Genomic DNA, 19,598 nt, shown 5'->3' with positions numbered 1-19,598 from the left:
ACAGTGATAGGGGGAGATATGCCCAATTAAATGCAAAATTCCAGATGTTAGGCAGAAGAGATAAGGAATTATTTTTAAACAAGCAATGCATGGAAGTGGAAGAAGACAATAGAATAGGAAGGACAAGAGACATCTTCCAGAAATTAGAAACATTTGAGGTAAATACCAGGCAAAATGGGTATGATCAAAAACAAAGATGGCAAGGACCTAACAGAAGAAGAAGAGATCAAGAAAAGGTAGCAAGAATATACGGAAGACCAGTATAGGAAGGATAACAATATCGGGGATAGCTTTGACGGTGTGGTCAGTGAGCTAGAGCCAGACATCCTGAAGAGTGAGGTTGAATGGGCCTTAAGAAGCATTGCTAACAACAAGGCAGCAGGAGACGACGGCATCCCAGCTGAACTGTTCAAAATCTTGCAAGATGATGCTGTCAAGGTAATGCATGCTATATGCCAGCAAATTTGGAAAACACAAGAATGGCCATCAGATTGGAAAAAATCAACTTATATCCCCATACCAAAAAAGGGAAACACTAAAGAATGTTCAAACTATCGAACAGTGGCACTCATTTCACATGCCAGTAAGGTAATGCTCAAGATCCTGCAAGTAGACTTCAGCAGTTCATGGAGCGAGAATTGCCAGATGTACTAGCTGGGTTTAGAAAAGGCAGAGGAACTAGGGACCAAATTGCCAATATCCACTGGATAATGGGAAAAGCCAGGGAGTTTCAGAAAAACATCTATTTCTGTTTTATTGACTATTCTAAAGCCTTTGACTGTGTGGACCATAACAAATTGTGTCAAGTTCTTAGCAGTATTGGGATACCAAGTCATCTTGTCTGCCTCCTGAAGAATCTGTATAACGACCAAGTAGGAACAGTAAGAACAGACCATGGAACAACGGACTGGTTTAAGATTGGGAAAGGAGTATGGCAGGGCTGTATACTCTCACCCTACCTATTCAACTTGTACGCAGATCATACCATGCGACATGCTGGGCTTAAGGAATCCAAGGCTGGAGTTAAAATCTCTGGAAGAAACATTAACAATCTCAGATATGCAGATGATACCACTTTGATGGCTGAAAGCGAAGAGGAACTGAGGAGCCTTATGATGAAGGTGAAAGAAAAAAGTGCAAGAGCTGGCTTGCAGCTAAACCTCAAAAAAACCAAGATTATGGCAACCAGCTTGATTGATAACTGGCAAATAGAGGGAGAAAATGTAGAAGAAGTGAAAGACTTTGTATTTCTAGGTGCGAAGATTACTGCAGATGCTGACTGCAGTCAGGAAATCAGAAGACGCTTAATCCTTGGGAGAAGAGCAATGACAAATCTCAATAAAATAGTTAAGAGCAGAAACCTCACACTGACAACAAAGGTCCGCATTGTTAAAGCAATGGTGTTCCCCGTAGTAACATATGGCTGCGAGAGCTGGACCATAAGGAAGGCTGAGAGAAGGAAGATAGATGCTTTTGAACTGTGGTGTTGGAGGAAAATTCTGAGAGTGCCTTGGACTGCAAGAAGATCAAGCCAGTCCATCCTCCAGGAAATAAAGCCAGACTGCTCACTTGAGGGAATGGTATTAAAGGCCAAACTGAAATACTTTGGCCACATAATGAGAAGACAGGACACCCTGGAGAAGATGATCATGCTAGGGAGGGTGGAAGGCAAAAAGAAGAGGGGCTGGCCAAGGGCAAGGTGGATGGATGATATTCTAGAGGTGATGGACGCGTCCCTGGGGGAGCTGGGGGTGTTGACGACCGAAAGTCACGAAGAGTCGGAAATGTCTGAACTAATAAACAACAACATGAGTTTGGCAGGACTGATGACCTATCTTAGAGTGAAGAACAACGCTGAGACAGTATCTTCAGTCTCTAGTGTTCATTGTCCTATTCTAATAGACAGAAAATCCTGCCAGACTGAAAGGCCATGAGAAACCTTTGCAGATAAACCCAAAAGTTAAGGCCGGTCTGCTCTGAGTTTCTTAGAAGGAAAATTTAAAGCCTCTAAACTACACATGCAGTTTTCCCCCTGGATAAGGGCCCCCTCCTGCTCACCATCAGTACTCATGACATACATACAGTACTGTATATCAAATAAACTTTACACTAGATTACAATGAAAGTATGCTTACAAAAAGATTTGTAAGTTCTATCTTTTAGAAAGGTAAAACAAACAAAAAATGGAAGGAAAGAAAGTATTCTAGGAAAACATTCTAGTAACCCCCTCCCAGACACACACCTTTTCCCCCCTTTGTCATTATCTTTGTTTCCTTTTCATTTATTTTGTATAATTTTGGGGATGCCCTTCCTCATAAATTCAACTAATACAGTACTGAATATCTTGTAACTAACATTCAGTAAACAAATTGGTCTGTATGACCGGAGTTTCTCTGAGGCATTCCCTTCTTTGTGCATTAATGTTATATGTCTCGAGTGTTGTTTGTCCTTTCTGAGTTTCATTCCTCTTCAATAGTGGTTCTGCTATTTCCATTTCAAGCTTTTTGAAGCACAAGGTTACCATCCTATCTATGCCTGTCGCTTACCAATCTTAATTTTCTTTCATGCTTCTTTGATCTCTCAAGTTGTTATAAATTTGCTTAACATTTCTCTCTGTTCTTTAGTAAATTCTTTAGCTTCTGGATGTTCAATATATGTGTTCAACTTTCTTTCATTTCTTTTATGCCTGGAATTTCATTTCTTCAGAGTTTTGCAAGTTCTTCTGTTATTTCCGATTGTGGATATAGCAGTTTTTTTCTCTTTCTTTTTTGCTGTTATCATCCTCCTTTCCTTCCCTTTTCTGACGTGATATGTCAGAGGTTTCCCTGGTTTGTTTGCATTTCCAAAATATTTTATCTCCTTTTTGAAATGATCTGCCCATGTCACTGAGCAAATCTGCACTTCTGTGAGAGATGGCGCGAGAGCCATAGAGATCCAGCACATGGGAATTCCTGAGTACACTTGGTGTCTTGCTGAAAGAAACATACCTTCTCTTGCTGTTGGATTTCTTGATCTCCAAACATTGGTCAAGGCCACGATATCCATATTCTGAAGAACCTTTCCTGGAAGTTGTCCTCCTTCCTTTCCCTCTAGGGATGATGTGCCTAGATCAGATCTCGCACTTTATCCATGTCTCCTAGGATAATCATTTCCTTCTCTCAAATTAACATCCGGAAGAAGCCTCCATAGAATTGTTCCTTATCTGTCTTTGGAGTCTAAATGGATGCCAGTGTGAACATCTTACCTTCTTTTCTTAAGTTTGAGATCAAAGTTCTTCCTTCTTTAACTTTTAATTGTTTTAGTACTTCCCAGGAAGGTGATTTAAGATAAATTACTATTCTGTTTTTCTTTGTATTTCCTGATGTTGTATATTGCTGGCCTAGTTTTTTTTTGTTTCAACAAATTGACATTGACAAAGTTTTGTTTTCTGTGCATTTCTTGCAGTCAAACAGGATTGGCTTTCAATGTTTTGAGTTTATTAAAATTCACTTTCATTTATGAAGTAAGTTACTTTGTATACATTTAGTGAGATCAATGATGTCTTGTCTATTTTGAGGGGAAATTATTCTTGCTTCATCTCTTTTCCCTTCATTCAAGTATCATTGACACCAAAAATCTTTGTTCTCTCATTTTTATATTTTTGGTTGCAAGCCAATCACAAGAAAGTCCTTACTTACTCTGAATTTCTGGGTGCTTCATCATTAGGAGGATGGCCCAGAGCAGACTGTTTGCAGATGTTTCTGTACCAGCACCAAATAGGTCACTTATAAGAGCTTTAAGGTTTTCATTATGGAAATATTCGCCATTTGTCATCTTCATATTCTCCTGAAGTGTATAAAGAAAACTCTAGTAAGGAAACTCAACCTACTCATGTAACCAATATTCTCAAAGGCTAAGAGGACGCTTCATGGGTGAGTACTATCCCCCCCACCCCCAAGAGGTTAGACTTGCCCACCCCTACTGGATTTCTATAAGGGAAATTCTAAGAAACAGTCCAGGCGTAGCTTTAGTAGCTGCAGATTCTGAAATAAAGTAATGAGGAGGAAATGTCTAGAAACTGCTAGAAACTCGTTTCCTTCTACATTTCTGAAGGAAGGTTCTTAACCAACCTGCAGGAAGTTTATATGGAGCCACGTTTTAAAAATATGTAAAATAATCATCAATAATTCCAGGCATGTATAAAATAATCCATTACCTCTCTTTGCCGAACAAGAAATGAATCAATAAAACTCCTCCTGTCATTTTCATCAAGATCTTTGAGACGTTCTATGAAGGTGGTCTCTATGAAATCATGGAACTCCTTTCTGTTATTCATTACTGTTTTATGAGAACCCAAAAGGAACCCCAGCATGGGAAATACATTATATATCTGAAAAAATGATGGAAAAAAAACCCATAAAAGCAATCAGTCTAAGCAACCGAATGCAAGCCCTAGTCAAGGAAACTATTGAGCACAGTTAGAGTTGCAGAGTATTCTCCAAAGATTAAAAAAGACGGAAAAGGTATTTTCCATGAAGGCTCCCACCCCTCCACCCTGAGTGCATTCACGAGAAATGTACAAGGAAGGGAGAGGAAGTGATGAAGTCATGATGCTCAGAAGGGATCTGCATGCTCCCACGTGATGTTTCCATGCAACTCCGGTATGTAAGGGTGGACTTTGGATCCTGATAGCATCATGTTCAGGTTGCCTTTTGGATGGGATCTTGCTGAGGATGCCCATGAGAAGCAACATGCTTTGCTTTGCAATAAAGCTTGAATGTCACACATTCTGCTGCGTTTTTTTCATGACATTCTTTTCAAATGAAAACTTAGCTTACCAACACAACAGGAGTTGCTGAAAGCCGGACATTTTCCCTCATTAGCTTTAGTAGTCTTAGAAATGTGGCATCTTCATAGTCATAGCGCTTCCCAAATAGAATAGAAACTATGATGTTGGAAACAGCAGCCGTCATAATTCTTGTGACTCCAAATGATTTTCCTGGGCAACGAATAAATCAAAACAGAAGTGTGAACGAAACCAGGATTAAGTCTTCTCTTCAACACATTTTGACTGAAAGTCAGCTTATACAGTATAAAGGGCGTGTTTATCACAGAAACCTAGAGCTCAACTTTAGCATGTGTAATGAAGCAGAGGGATTTGATGCATGCCACAGAATATCAGAAGAGATTGCATTTTGAGTCTTCTATACTAAAATAAATAGATTGCTTTAAAGTCCCTTTCTGGCATCTTGGCGAAAACTAATGTATGCTCTCCTCAGTGTTAATAGGGACTACTGCATGTGGCATGAGGGCAAGTAAAGCTTGGAATCTCTTTAACCCCTTCTCTGTATCCCTATAAAGCAATATGCACAAGCCTTGATTGACCAAAGCCATAATGGACATGGAGGTAACTGTTTATGGACCTATGGACCTGTGACTCCTGTGTAGTGGGAGTAAACTAGATATTGCTTTTTTTCCCAATGATCTCATGCCTCTCTTTACTGCAACTGGCTTACCAGAAAGCAAATAGGTTGATCAGTTGGTAGGTATGTAGGAATGCTCCACAAATGGCAACTCATTTGTCAGTAAGACAAAGAAGCTTTAATTTTCTAGATCACTGTTATATCAGAGGGCATCTCTTTTTTCTTCCTCCTCATGTCAATGAATGGTCAGTTTTATCCATATCATTTCTGGGTTCCAAAAATGCAGAGAACCGTAAATGCCAACGATTAGAGCTCTGTGTATCGCTCTGCTGCTATCCCATGGTTATCCAGATTTTTCCAACCACTGTGTGCTAGGCAGATATGACACTGGAGAGCCTTAGGGACCACAATTGTGGAAAATATGGGACTCCTTCTCCTGCTATATTGGCTACCTTGAGGTGTGCTGCTGAATAAGTGCACCAACTGCAGTTTGAGCGATATGATTGTGCTAACGATAACGGGGGATTCCAGATGGGCAATGGAAAAGTAATAGTTTCGTTGGAGAACTTGGGTAAAATATGTATCCCTTAATAAATGTGGATTATGTCTTTTTGTTCTCTGGGAAACTGCAATATGATTATCATTGGCCAAGAGCAGGGAGGAGCAGTAACTCCAACACCTTTTCACGCTCAGATGGAGGGCTTGCAGCCCTAACTCCTCCCTGTATTGGGGATCTAGCGGATTCTGAACAGAAAATCAAGCCTAGAACTGTTATTCACAAGGGATCGTTGGACTACTGTACTGTAAATGAACTTTTCAAGACACATGGAATCCATTTGACACCCAGACATCACATTTCTGTAAATATAGTTAGCATAAATTGGACAAGGAAGCATATTTATAGGAAGAAAAGGATGGGTTGGAGAATTGTTGGAGAGAAGGTACTCCAGAAGCACTCCTTCTTCCCTTGATACAAACTGAGGAATTTGTTTCCCGGTCTGTGTTTGTCCTGGCAGATGCTCCGGTAGAGCATTGGGAGGAAATGCCAACCCACCTGCATAAGTCTCAATCGTCCTTGTTAAGACACCACACTCTTCAATGATTTTGTCCTCAATGGTCCTCCTGCCCATCCCGTAGTCCCGTAACGTGGCTAATGTGAACCGTCGCATCACTTTCCAGTTCTCACCATGAGCAAAAACAATGCCTGAGGAGGAAAGATAGAGAAAAGGGGTCAGATGGAGATGTGTAATTTTCCCTGGTTTTGCATATAATTTTGGTAGACGTTCATCTGAGTATTTTTAGAAAACCAGGAATGAACGATGTACAAAGCAGTTTGTTTCTATATGATCTTTATGCCAAACATTTATGTACTTCTTTCCAGGAGCCCAGAATTTTGTGGATATTTACTGAGCAAGTGGCTGTAAAGACCTGAGGTTTTTTTTGGTTTTGTTTTTATTGATGCCTCGATGGATTCTGAGTAAGTCTTGCAGTCCTCCATTTAAAATTCCCAGGTCCCTCTTGCAAGGAGAGGGGGGAGGAGATGACCCTGATTGGGATCATCTGTGCCCTGTGACTAACCTGCCTTTTTCCATTAAAACCTGGAAGAGAGGCTGCTTAGACAAGCTAGCTCTTCTTCTTTCTTCTTGTAGCTGTAAGATAAGAAACACCTATTCTGACCCCAGTTGGATAATTATTCCCACCTTTGTGGTAAGGAGTGACCCAATACCTGCTGCACTTAACAGTGTAGCTCATCCTCACTAATAGGTAAGCTTCCCTTGCTGAGGCCTAAACTGAGCTACTCCAGGGGCCGTTTGAAGGGGTCTAAAACTTGCCCAATGAAAACAACCACTTTGTCAGTCGATTCCAAGGAATTGCCTTCTCGCCACTACTTTGGAACTCCTCAGTGGGAGGAATCCCTCTGATGCTGTAAGTATTGGGAATTCATTAATCAATGTGTATTGATGCTGATTATTCTGGTATCTTTCCCGGGGCATACTCTCTTCAGTATCCAATGTGAGGAGAACAAGCTTTCAGTTGGATGGGAATGATTAACTCAAATGGAAATATAAGGCATTTGCAATAGCCTTGGAGCTGGTTCACACCAGCCTGTCGTAACCCGCATCAGAACATTCCCATGACAACCCATGAATCTGTCGCCAGGATGCCAGAGAAGGATGTCTTCTTCCTGGCATTTGGCACCCTAAGTTGCCACTCCTTCTCACTAAGACAGTTGTTTTCTTTGAAGATAGTAGATATCAGAAGGGTAGGAAGGAACCCAAGACCTATTACATATGATTAGGTATGCCTGCATCATTTCCCCCCTTTTCTGAAATGTATAAATATCAGTGCAATTCGTTTGTTTGCAGGGGTGTCTCTCCCAATCCTTGTGGTGTGCCCCCCTCCAGTACGTACTGTTCATATAATAAACACTGCAGTGAGCCCTGATTATTTGCTTTGGGTTCTGCATTTTGATTCCACACCAACAAGAAAATGTTAAAGATGGTTGCTCCTTGCACAGGCCAGCCACTTCCAACACTCACCAGAGACATGGAGTAGGCTTTGCAGATTCTCAGCTCCCATAGCTTGGGGCTAATATTGCGATAGGTTTTTGGTTTTGGTTTTGTTTTGGTACCGGATTCTGTGGCAGTGCATTTATGTGCTGCACGCATTGTATGTATGTTATGGAGAAATGCTCCATGAGGGATGGACAACAATCTGTTTTTACAGAGAGAGCAACTGGCAAGAACACTGCACGAAGGAAAGGTATGTCTAACTATGTATATGAGGAGAAATATGCAGAAAATGGCATCCATACTACTGGGATTATACACAGACACACCCTTGCAAAGAAGCAGAATTGAACATGGAGGTGAGGGGCATGTGAGGCTCATGGGCTTGGTACAATATTGCCTCAGCTTTTTATTCTCCACTTCCCTCAACTGGCACTGAAGGACTAAGTCACAGTGGCAGAAGAAAGGTTTTAGTTGGATCTCCATCCTGGTTGGATTTGTAGAAGCTGTCCCAGTCCTCTGAGGTTACTGCCTGTGAAAACCTCAGGTGAAAAGTTTGACGTGATACTGATGACACATCTGCAAGAAGTGCCAGCTAAGATCCAGAATGAAATAACTCACCAAAGCCTTTGGATAGATCATCAAATATTGGGACGAAGGGCCTCTCTGCAAAAGCATCTGCCTGGTTCACTAGAGCCTCTTTGACCGTCTCATAGCCAGTCAGCACCACCATTTCCTGGAATCCCAGTTTGAGACGGAAGACAGGACCATATTCTTTCGACAACTGGAATTCAACAGAAGGAAAACGAGAGACCATTCTGATCAATAATCAGACTCACACATGCAGAAGTTTGATTAAAACATCATGTCTCACAATTCGAATGTGAAGGTCAGGTTAGTTTCTTTTTGTCCTTTATGGCACATTATGATGCTGTTCTTTCCATTAGTGCATTTAATTTTCATAGTATATATATTTAACACAAAAAGAACCTTTATGTAATAAAAGGATCCTTGATCACCACACCAAACTGATAAATGTTTCTCATAAATTTTCCAGAAGTCAACTACAGAGAACTTTGTGTGAGATGAAGCCTGCACCAGAGTTACACTTGTATTCCAGGATCTTGCGAAGCTGCCTTGCAGCCTTCAGTGCCGGACATACAGTGGAAGTTTAGCTAAAAGAGAAGCTGAGCCTCTGCCACGTCGTTGAAGGGATCACACAGAGACTTTCCAATTGTGCCCGTAGTAGTTTTCGAAGGTGATCATGTGAATTCCTTAAGGAAAGAACTTCAAATATATGCTCATGATTGAATCTGAAAATCAGGAAAGGTACTCCTCTCCCCTTCTTAATAAGCTGTAAGAGAATTTTGGGTGGGTGCTCCTCCCTGCAGAAATGGTTTTAATTGCTCATAATTCTGCTTAAAAGGTGCAAATATTGGAGATCCTCTAAACAGATGTATCAAATCATTCACCTTAACTGCATTGATATTTTCCCGTAGGCTCATTGGGATTTTGAACCATCTCTGCAAATCTGAACAAACCATTAGAAAAAATGTACAGACAAAAACAAAATGTTTTTCTTGGAATAATCCTTCCAGGATATTTAAATGCATTCAAATACCAGCTAAACCCTCACTTTTTAAACAATTCCACAGACACTGAAAAGCAGCAGGGAACACATGAGACTTACCTGCACAAGTTACCAAGATTTTGTGCTATGTCAATAAAGTTTGGCAAAGAACATCCATGCTTGTTAATTGCCAGGCTTTACCTTTATCATTGTTCTGTAAGGCCTCTTCAGATCCATCCTGTGCAGATTTCCCAAAATGGGTATGGTGCTGGGTCCCGGGGGAAGATTTGGGGAGCGGTTATTCCAGGAACTGCCCTTTTTCAAAAGGGATGCAATTGCAAGAAGACATAGTAATAATATTAAAACAGGTCCAATCCAATCCATCTCCTTTCGCAAAGAAGTTTTCAGTAATAATTACAATGAATTCTGCAGACTGAAGTGATACAAGCATGTATTTCAAAGCTTTGCATTTGGCATAGCCCAGCTACTCTTTCTGCTGAATTATCAGACTGCCCTACATAAGAGTGGATCTCTGTACAGTAAAGTACTCCCAACCTTTGCCCTTGTTTTCTCTCTCCTCCCCTGGAATTTCATCTGTTTTCGCATACGCATACTATGAAAACGTTGCAAACCGGTTTCACCACATTTGTACTGCACTGTTTTGCTTTTTAGAACTGATCTGTTTATCTAAAGCTGCAGCTTAACAACAAATGTTTTCTCCTTTTTAATATTAAGTTTATTAAAGATTGTAATTACAACAGTAAAAAGTTAAACAAACTAAAAAAGATAGAAGAATAGAAAGAAAGAATAGAAAGTGCAGACGAGGAAAAAAGGAAAAAATAGAAATAGAAAAAAAAGAAAAGAAAAGAAAAGAAAAGAAAAGAAAAGAAAAGAAAAGAAAAGAAAAGAAAAGAAAAGAAAAGAAAAGAAAAGTAAGAATATAGTAAAGAAAAAGAATATGTTTCTGTGTGTGTGTGTGTGTGTGTGTGAATCTCCACCTTCATCACAACTAGTATAAACAGCTTCAGCAACTTATCACCTCCTCTTACAGGGCAACAAATGGTCTCTTCTTCCCATATCTCATCTCTTATCGATAAACTAATCCGTAAAGCATTGTCATTTCAGTCCTGGTGTCAGCAAAGTCAGTTAAGGGTTAGCAGAGTTGACAACATATTTACTTTAACCTTGAAATAAACCAGCTTTGTATTCCTTCCTTTCAATTCTAACAATCTTAGTCTTTCGTCCATTCAAATAATGTCCTAGAAATTGATTTCTTTTCATTTTATCTTTCTCCTTCTCACAAGATTCTTCAAAGATTCTTCAAACAAGCCTCCTTTGTAAATCCAATATAGGAAAATTGTCTAGATCGCTCTCTTGGTTTATTGTTTGTATATGCCATGTAATTACTGAAAACCTCAGCCGGTTTCTTTTGCCTGTCCAGTGTAGCATCTTTTTCCATGTCATTCCTGTCGCCTGTCACCTGTACATTCGTTTTCAGCTCAGCTCGATCTTGTCAGGGAGAACTTGTTCCTCTTCCATAACATCTTTTGGAGACAGTCTCTCCCTAAAGGCAGATGTCACTGTTGACGCTGTTAGAACCAGCTGCTGAGTCCATGGTTCAAAAATACCCGTCAATATGCTCAACGTTAGAACAGTTTGCTTCGTTCTGTAATTGCCAGTTGAGTTTCTGTGTTCTTCTCCTTTAATTGTAATCTTTAGTTCCCTCTCATTCCCTCTAGTGTCCAATTTTTAAAGCCTGAAAACAAAAGCATTTTCCCATGGGAAGGATTCATTATAATTAATTCCAAAATCTTATTTCAAATGTATCTGGACTCTTAGTCCATTTGTAACTTTCTAAAATCAATGTTTTAATCACCCTTTTGCTGTTTATTATTTTTTTTTTAAAAATGTTCTTAAACTTGCAGTTAAAACTTTCTTTTGTTAAGGATTGAAGGAAACTCACCCAGTGCTATCAAACCTTTTGATACAAAGGTTTCCAATAGCCGAAATGCAGTTAATAAGTGATTTCTGAAAGTGATTAGAAATGGAAGTATGCAAACTTAGTTTCCTTTGAAAGGCACCATTGTGGTTTGAGCAGGTTGACTCTTCCCTCATCTCCCAAACCTCTAAACCCACTGGAGCCTGCAGCTCTGCAATAGCAACTGAGATTCAAAGATTCTTTGTTGCAATACATAATTATTTCCAGCTTAAGAGAAGAGTTCATCCTGGTTGATTCTGCTAAGTCACTTAACACATTTTAACACTCCAGACCAGAATCTCTCTCTCTCTACCTCTACCTCTACCTCTATCTATCTATCATCTATCTATCTCTATCTCTATCTCTATCTCTATCTCTATCTCTATCTCTATCTCTATCTCTATCTCTATCTCTATCTATCTATCTCTATCTATCTATCTTCTAGCCAATTTATCTATCTCTATCATCCATCTACAGTATTTTCCTTTCCTTTCCTTTATTTTTTTATTTATTAAATTTGTCCCTGCCCATCTGCTCCCCTTGGGGGACTCTGGGCAGTTTACAATAAAACAGTCAATTAAAACAGCGAATATACAATATAAATACATTATATAAATATATCATTATTCTGATAAATGAATATAAAAATAAGAGTAAAAATAAGAATATGAATAAAATCCAAGTGGCAAGAGAATCTGATACAGTCTGTACAAAAGATACCAGCCATCCCCATGCAGAACTACTCCCTTCTCCACCCCAAGTGAGGTGGCTGAGCTAGGTCTTCAGGCTACTCTGGAAGGCCAGGAGTGATGGGGCCAGTCTCACCTCTGGGGGCAGCATGTTCCACAGGGTGGCAGCCACTGCAGAGAAGGCCTGCTTCCTGGATCCCGCCAAATGAAGTTCTCTCATAGACGGGGTCCGCACCATGCCCTCTCTGCACGATTGGGTGGGATGGGTTGATGTAATGGGGAAGAGGCAGTCCCTCAGGTAACCTGGTCCCATGCCATGTAGGGCTTTAAAGGTGGTGACCAACACCTTGAATTGGACCCAGAAGCAAACTGGTACCCAATGCAGCTTGCGCAGCAGCAGTGTTACATGTGCCCTTCTAGGGGCACCAAAAACAGCCGACGTGGCTGCATTTTGCACCAGCTGTAGCTTCCAGATACTCTTCAAGGGTAATCCCAGGTAGAGCACATTGCAGTAGTCTATGTGGGAGATGACCAGGGCATGAGTGACCATTCAGAGGGACTCCCGATCCAGGATAGGGCATAGCTGGCACAAAACACAAAGTTGTGCAAAGGCTCCCCTGGCCACAACTGCTACCTGCTCTTCAAGCAGGACCTGTGAGTCCAGGAGATCTCCCAGGTTCTGCACTGGATCCGTCTGGGGCAGTGTGACCCCATCCAGAGCCAAAGATGTTAAATTCCTGGATACTCGGGAGCCCCCAACCCACAGCCACTCCATCTTGCCAGTGGTCAGTTGAAGCCTGTTGTTCCCCATTCAGACCCCCACAGCCTCCAGGCACCTGGAGAGGACAGTCACCGCATTACTTACTTCACCCAGGATGGAGATGTATAATTGGGTATTATCATAATATTGATGATACCTCACCCCATGGTGACTGATGATCTCACCCAGTGGTTTCATGTGATGTTGAAAAGGAGTAGAGAGAGAACCAAACCCTGCGGTACCCCACAAAGGAGGGGCCAAGGGTCAGATCTCTTGCTCCCTATCACCACCGATTGAGACTGGCCCTGGAGGAAGGAGGTGAACCAGAGCAGAACTTCACCTCCCACCCCCAACTCCCTGCACCACCCCAAAAGGATACCATGGTCAATGATATCAAAAGCTGCTGAGAGGTCAAGAAGAGCAAGGATGTATGCACTGCCACCATCCCACTCCCGCCAGAGATCATCCATAAGTGTTACCAATACCATTTCTCTCCCATAACCGGGCCTGAAACCTGACTGAAAGGGGTCTAGATAATCCATTCTTCCAGGACCCTCTGGAGCTGTAAAGCCACCACTTTCTCAACCACCTTTCCCCAAAAGGGGAGGTGGGAGACTGGGTGAAAATTGTCGAGAACAGTAGGGTGCAGTGATGGTTTCTTGAGGAGGGGGTGCACCAACACCTCTTTAAAGACAGTCGGGAACACCCCCTCTCTCAAGGATGTATTAACCATCACCTGGACCCAACCACCTGTTACCTTTTGAGCTGCTTTTACCAGCCAGGAGGGGCATGAGTCTAGATGACATGCAGTGGCATTTACTGTCCATAGGATCCTGTCCACTTCCTCAGGTCCAACAGGATTGAACTGTTCCCAGATAACTGGGTCAGCACATTCCCCCGGTATCTCTCCAGACCATGCCTCACACTTAGAGGCTAACTTGGAGCAGATCCGAGCAATTTTATCCTGCAGATACTCAGCAAATTCGTCTGCATGGCCCTGTAGGTGGGTCACTGGGCCCACCTTCCCCGAAAGAGATTGAGTAATTTTAAACAGGGCCTTCAGGCGGCATTCTGCAGATGCAATAAGAGTGGAGAAGTATTGATGCTTCACTGCTTTTATTGCCACAAGGTAGGCCTTAATAGCAGCTCTAACCTGTGTTAACCTGTTAGTCAGATTTGGTCTTTGTCTTTCTCCAGTGGCACTCTAGGCATCTCTTAACCCTCTTCAGAACCCTCAACTCCTCTGTAAACCATGGGGGGTGTCGGGTTCAACGGGCCAAGAAAGGCTACACAGGGACAATCCTGTCCACCGCCAGCCCTGAGACAGCCTCCAGCAGCTCAGACAGGGTGGTTGCTATGCAGCAGGTAGGTTGGTACAGTAGCAACACTCCCAACTGTTCTCAGGAACTCAACTTGAAAAACAGGGTCTCGCAACCAGCCACTTGTGGACCGGCACCCCTGAAGGCCACTAGACACTCCTGGATGACAACCACTACCCCTCCTCCCCTACTCTGGGGTCTTGGCTGGTGCCATACCATAAACCTGGCCAGGCACATTTCTGAAAAGGGGCACACCTCCTTCTGGGCCCAGCCAAGTCTTGGTGATACACGCCAGGTCTGTCCCCTCCTCTGTGATCAAATCACATATGAGCGGGGCCTTGTTGTTGACTGACCTGGCATTAAGCAGCAGCAGCTGGAGACCAGGGCCCTCAAGGATCTGCTGTTCAGGGCCTGGGTCTAAGCACAGAGGGCTGGAACACAGCACCGGTAACAAACACAGGTAACAAAAACAGGTGTCTTCCCTGGAGACGGCCCTCCCTCCGGCTCCCACCATAGCATCCACCCATCACCACCTCAGTGATGTGCTCTGCCCTACAGCCCCCAGCGACTCCTAATCCATTTGCCCCCAGTCCTGGTCCTTCAGAGTCCCTGGTTCAAAATAGGGCTCCCTCCATCCATTCATACATCCTTAAACACACTCAGTCACCCACAGGGTGATGGTAGGCCCTTCGGCACACCAGCTCTCACCTCACCCCCCATTCAGTATTTCCCCCCCTCGACCTCTCTCACTGGTCAACAGGGGCATTCCTTCCTCACCCCTTTCCTTTCCTTTCCTTTCCTTTCCTTTCCTTTCCTTTCCTTTCCTTCTCTGACCGTGCTTCACGGCAATCAACTTTTATGGCACAGGCTTCATTTTCATCTGCAATGTAAGCTCCAATCTACAGTAGCTGAGTCATTTCCATGGGACTGCTGCCAAGTCAAGCCTGATAAACTGAATGAGAGCCAAATTCTTTAGAGATCCATGACTTCCTCTTAAGCTGAATTCTGAAGGCTAACCAGTTTGATGCAGAAAACACTACAGGTAGCACTCAAACACTGAAAACATTTATGGGGCAGATCCAGTAAGTGGACTCTTTATTTAAGTGGACTCTTCATGAGGTATAGCTCCTTTTTGGATGTTATAACAACAACAAAAAAATAATAACAACCAAATTATATAAAACCTGCAGGTAAGATTTTTTTTTCACCCTCCCCACCCAAAGAATAACCCTTCATATGATCAGCATTCCTGCCTGAAAAGAAAGAGTTCAAAAGAAATAATATTGCAACACAGCAGAAATCTACGATCACAACTATTACAGATCTTCCTTCTAAAATTATTCAAGAAAGCTATAAAGCTGATATGTCAAGATCAGAAAATGCTCAATAACCTCACTAACAACACAGAAACATGGCCTGATTAGGTATATTCAATCATCTTCCCTGTGCCAGTAACAAGATTATTCAAGAACCTTGACATCTTTTAATTCCCAGAAGTGGTTCTGCAATTCTTCCATCTGTAGGTCTTCAGCCATGCAGCACAACAAGGGCAGGCTATTACAGGCAGAATTTTGAAATAGCATCCCAGATGAACAAGACAAAACAAAATTTGAGAAGCAATGATACATTAGTCTCTGTTCTATTGGTCCCAATAATTTTGAAACAAATGTGATTATTAATCCTGTAAGTAACAGAAGCTATAGATTGAAGGCCTTTTCAGTTGCAATATGATCTATGATTTTTTTTTGTCCCTATAAAAAGATTGGCCAACATTTGTATGCACTTCTAATCATTCATTTCATTTACCCCAAATATTCTCAAGAAAAATTACAGTGTGTGTGTGTGTGTGTGTTAGAATTAATTAAGCAACAACCATTGATTAAAAAGCAGATCACTGGGCATGTATAACAAAGACACCCAGATAACTGGGTGTGCAGCTCCTAGTTGAACTTGGCTGTGGAGATCCATTGGGATTGTGGCTGCTGTACCAGCTTCCCTGCTGCAAAGCAACTTTGCTGCCTGAGCTGCTAGATTTCATTGCCAGTTGGCAATGGAGAAACTGAGTTTTATGATTCTTGGGAATATCAGTCTCCCTCCTGGTGGCATGAAGTCTGGAATAATTCAGGAGTTCATGGCCATCTTGCAACCATGGGCTTGACCATGGTCATTGACAGCCAGACACACAGTGGGTGGGGGTCACTAGCCCTGGGTTTTGTCTCAGGGCAATTGTGATGTGATCTGTGTGTGGAGGATCTTTCCATCAATCCTTTGCTCAGGTCAGATGACTATCTGTTTTTTGGCTCATTGATGCAGCCTGTCCCCATGGGAAGTACAACCAATTCAGTTGGTCCATTCCAGGTACCTTACAGACTCTTTGAAGTTCCAGAGGGAGCTTGAGGTTTGTCCCAGAGAGGTGATAGAAAGTTTGCCTGAGTTTCTTGTCACTGCCTGGAATGGGCTTGTTACAAGGGCCTTGGATTGGGTTGCTCCAATGCCACTTCTCACTCGTCATCAATTCCAAGGGTCTCCTAGGTTCTCCCAGATGAAAGACTAAAAGAGACCACCAGAGTGCTGTTGGGGGAAGAATAAGAGTGAATCTAACCAAGCACAGGTAAGAACCCACCATAGTAGGGATTACATTGTGGTGATAAGGGCAGTGAAAATCAATTATTTCCCTGCCCTTATCACATATGCAGATTGCCATCCAGCAGTCAATTTTACTGTGATTGATTCTTTGCTGGGGAATGACAAGCTACAGGATTATCTAATGGGCCCTTTGAGGAATATTCCAAGCATCTGGAGAATCAAGTTGCTCTGGGTGGTGACATGCAGTTGGGTCCATGAGACAATATCTGCTTGTTTGAGCGTGCTAGATAGTTTATCCTGCCTTGAAGCAGGCAGTTCTACTCTCCCTCCTCAAGTAGCTTTTGCTGGATCTCATTGTTCTAGACAATTTTCATCCATTGTCTGACCTTCATTTTCTAGGGAAGAGTGTTAAGAAGGTAGATGGGCTACAGCTTCAGAATGTCCTGGCAGTTACAGATTATCTAGATCCTTTTTGTTCTGGTTTTACCCTGGGATATAGTACTAAGATGCAATGGGAGTACTGTAACCATCCTAATTCTATTTGATCTCAGCATAATTCTATACCATTAAGCATGATATCCTACAGGTATTAGGAGTAGGGGGCATGGTATTCCTGTGGTTCTTCTCCTTTTTCTGTGGTTTTGATTGGGGGGAGGGATTGAGATTAAGCCAGAAGCCCCTTTTATGTGAAATGCCTCATGGCTTGATGCTCTCACCCCTCCTCTTTAACATCTACATGAGGCTGTTGGATGAGGTCATCTGTCAGTTCAGGATCCACTACCATCAGTGATGCCCAGCTAAAAATCTTGGCCTCAGGCCAACCAAGTGATTTTGTTGAGGTCTGGTCCCAGTGTTGGGTTGCTGTCTGGGTCTGGATGGGAAGGAACAGGCTAAAGATTGACCCTGACAAAAATGAATGGCTGTGGATGTTTGGACTGCCTGAGTCTGGAGCAGTTCCATCTTTCGCCTTGAGTGGGATTGCTCTTCCATCTTCAGGGCTGATGCAGAATGTAGGAGTCTTCTTGGATTCACAGCTCCTGCTCAAATAGCAGAAGACAGCTGTGGTGACAAAGACCTTTGCCAAACTCATTTGATGTCCCAGTTACATTCATACCTGGACTGAAAGACCCTTAAGACAGTCACTCACACTTTGGTAACCGTGCATCTGGACTATTGCAATTCACTCTATGTGGGGCTGCATTTGAAGGCCACTCAGAAGCTGCAGGTAATCTAGAAAGTAGCAACATGGGAGTTCTGGGGAAGGTATGGCTAATTGAAGATGCTGGCTGTGGCAAAGTCCAAGGAACCAGTGAGTAAAGCAGTTCTTTGGAACCTCTCCAGATAAGGGGAGGATGGGAAATCACCCCCATGTGCTCCAGATGGCTGCTCCATGCAAGGAGACTGCAGGACAGTGGTTTTCCACAGGTTTGAGTGCCACACAGCCACAGTGGAGCCTTTTAAAGGACACTTTAATAGAATGCAGCAACGTGAGTAGTTCTTGGCATGCCATGGTATGTCTGCTTCTTGAGCTGCACTGGTTACCAGTAAGCTTCTGGGTGCCACTCAAAGTGCTGGTTGTAACCTATAAAGCCTTTCATAGAATAGGGTCTTGTTATTGAGGGACACCTATCCCTTATAGTTTATGTCTATCCCATATCTTCTCACAGAGTTGGCCTGCTCCAGGTCCCATCAATTAAACAGTTTGATCTGGTGGGACCCAGGAAGAGAACTTTCTTGGACATGGCACCTACCCTCTGAAACAACATTCCCCCTGAGATTCCTATGGCACCCACTTTGACATTATTTAAATGAGCCCTCAAGATTTGGCTGTTCCTCCAGGCCTTGGGTTAGAGTGGATGCCAGACACCTTGTGTGGCCTTTTGGCTTTGTTTTTACTGGTTCTCCAGACTTTTGTTTTTGAATTTTGTATGTTTGTGTATCCTATCATTTTGAGTTTTGGTTTGGTTTTGTGTAATCCACTCAAGTCGAGTTGTGATAATTTGGGGTGTCCTGTAAAATTTGTGAATAAATAAACTCATTGGCATCACCAGGCTTTGTAACTTCCCTCAGCTGTTGAGTATGATACACAACCTCACAGTGGCAAACTATAAATTTGTTGCATGTAAGGCATTCTCTCTGGATAAGTTGCATACATCATTTCCCAGACCAAGTACATCTGGAACCTGTCAGAGAATATTGGATCTAATACCCATACATCAGAATTACCCTTCTCAGCAACCTGTGCAATTTGGGTTGTCTGAAGAGCCTTCTTCTGTGTTGCCCTTGTGTCCTTCTTCTCTGTCTTTCTACTCTTGGGTCTCAAGGCACAGTCTTTTTGCAAATGTCCAGCTGAACCACAAGTGAAGCATTGCTGGCTGGCTAGCACTGTGGCCTCAGCTTCCTTTCCCTTTTCCCTTGCTTTCTGGTATTGCAGCTTTCCAGAAGAGATGGGGGTGGATCTTTCCCCTCTCTTCTCCCATTCAGCGAGTAAGTGCTGTGTAACATACGATGGGGTGAGGTCTGCTTCAGGCATAGCCTCCAGGGTACAAATCAGCGTGTCCCACGTTTCATTCAGTGAGGACAGGAGGATATAGGATTTTGTGAGAGGTATAAATTCCATTCCTCTCTCCTGCAACTCAACAAACAGCTGCTGAATATAATGCAAGCGGTCAGGAAGGCTATCTCCTTCTGCAAGGTAGGCTTTGTACAGCTTTTTTGTCAGGGTAACTTTACTCCCTGCAGTTGCCTTTACATACAAGTCTCTCAAAGCGTCCCAAAGTTGCT

The 19,598-nt window shown here is 42.6% G+C and overlaps 1 protein-coding gene across 3 annotated transcripts in view; it reads right to left on the bottom strand.

Annotated features, from left to right (window-relative positions):
• LOC134506861 (cytochrome P450 2K6-like) overlaps positions 1-9,989 on the bottom strand; it is a 64,331-nt gene extending 54,342 nt beyond the window's left edge. The window contains exons 1-6 of one of the 3 annotated variants that reach the window (XM_063317237.1): positions 9,684-9,973; positions 8,534-8,696; positions 6,457-6,606; positions 4,818-4,978; positions 4,196-4,369; positions 3,678-3,825 (exon numbers count right to left, since the gene is read on the bottom strand). In XM_063317237.1, coding sequence (XP_063173307.1) covers positions 3,678-3,825; positions 4,196-4,369; positions 4,818-4,978; positions 6,457-6,606; positions 8,534-8,696; positions 9,684-9,866 — 979 coding nt within the window. In that variant the 5' untranslated portion in view covers positions 9,867-9,973. Of the gene's footprint in view, positions 1-3,677; positions 3,826-4,195; positions 4,370-4,817; positions 4,979-6,456; positions 6,607-8,533; positions 8,697-9,683 lie in introns of all 3 variants that reach the window. The other 2 variants (XR_010068833.1, XM_063317230.1) reach the window with 2 other exon arrangements.
• Positions 9,990-19,598: the final 9,609 nt, after the last annotated feature.

The sequence above is a fragment of the Candoia aspera genome, chromosome 1 (genome assembly GCF_035149785.1).
Source record: "Candoia aspera isolate rCanAsp1 chromosome 1, rCanAsp1.hap2, whole genome shotgun sequence".
In the NCBI taxonomy this organism is placed as follows: domain Eukaryota; kingdom Metazoa; phylum Chordata; class Lepidosauria; order Squamata; family Boidae; genus Candoia; species Candoia aspera.
Note: the sequence above shows the minus strand (reverse complement) of the source record. Positions and strands in the feature narration are given on the sequence as shown.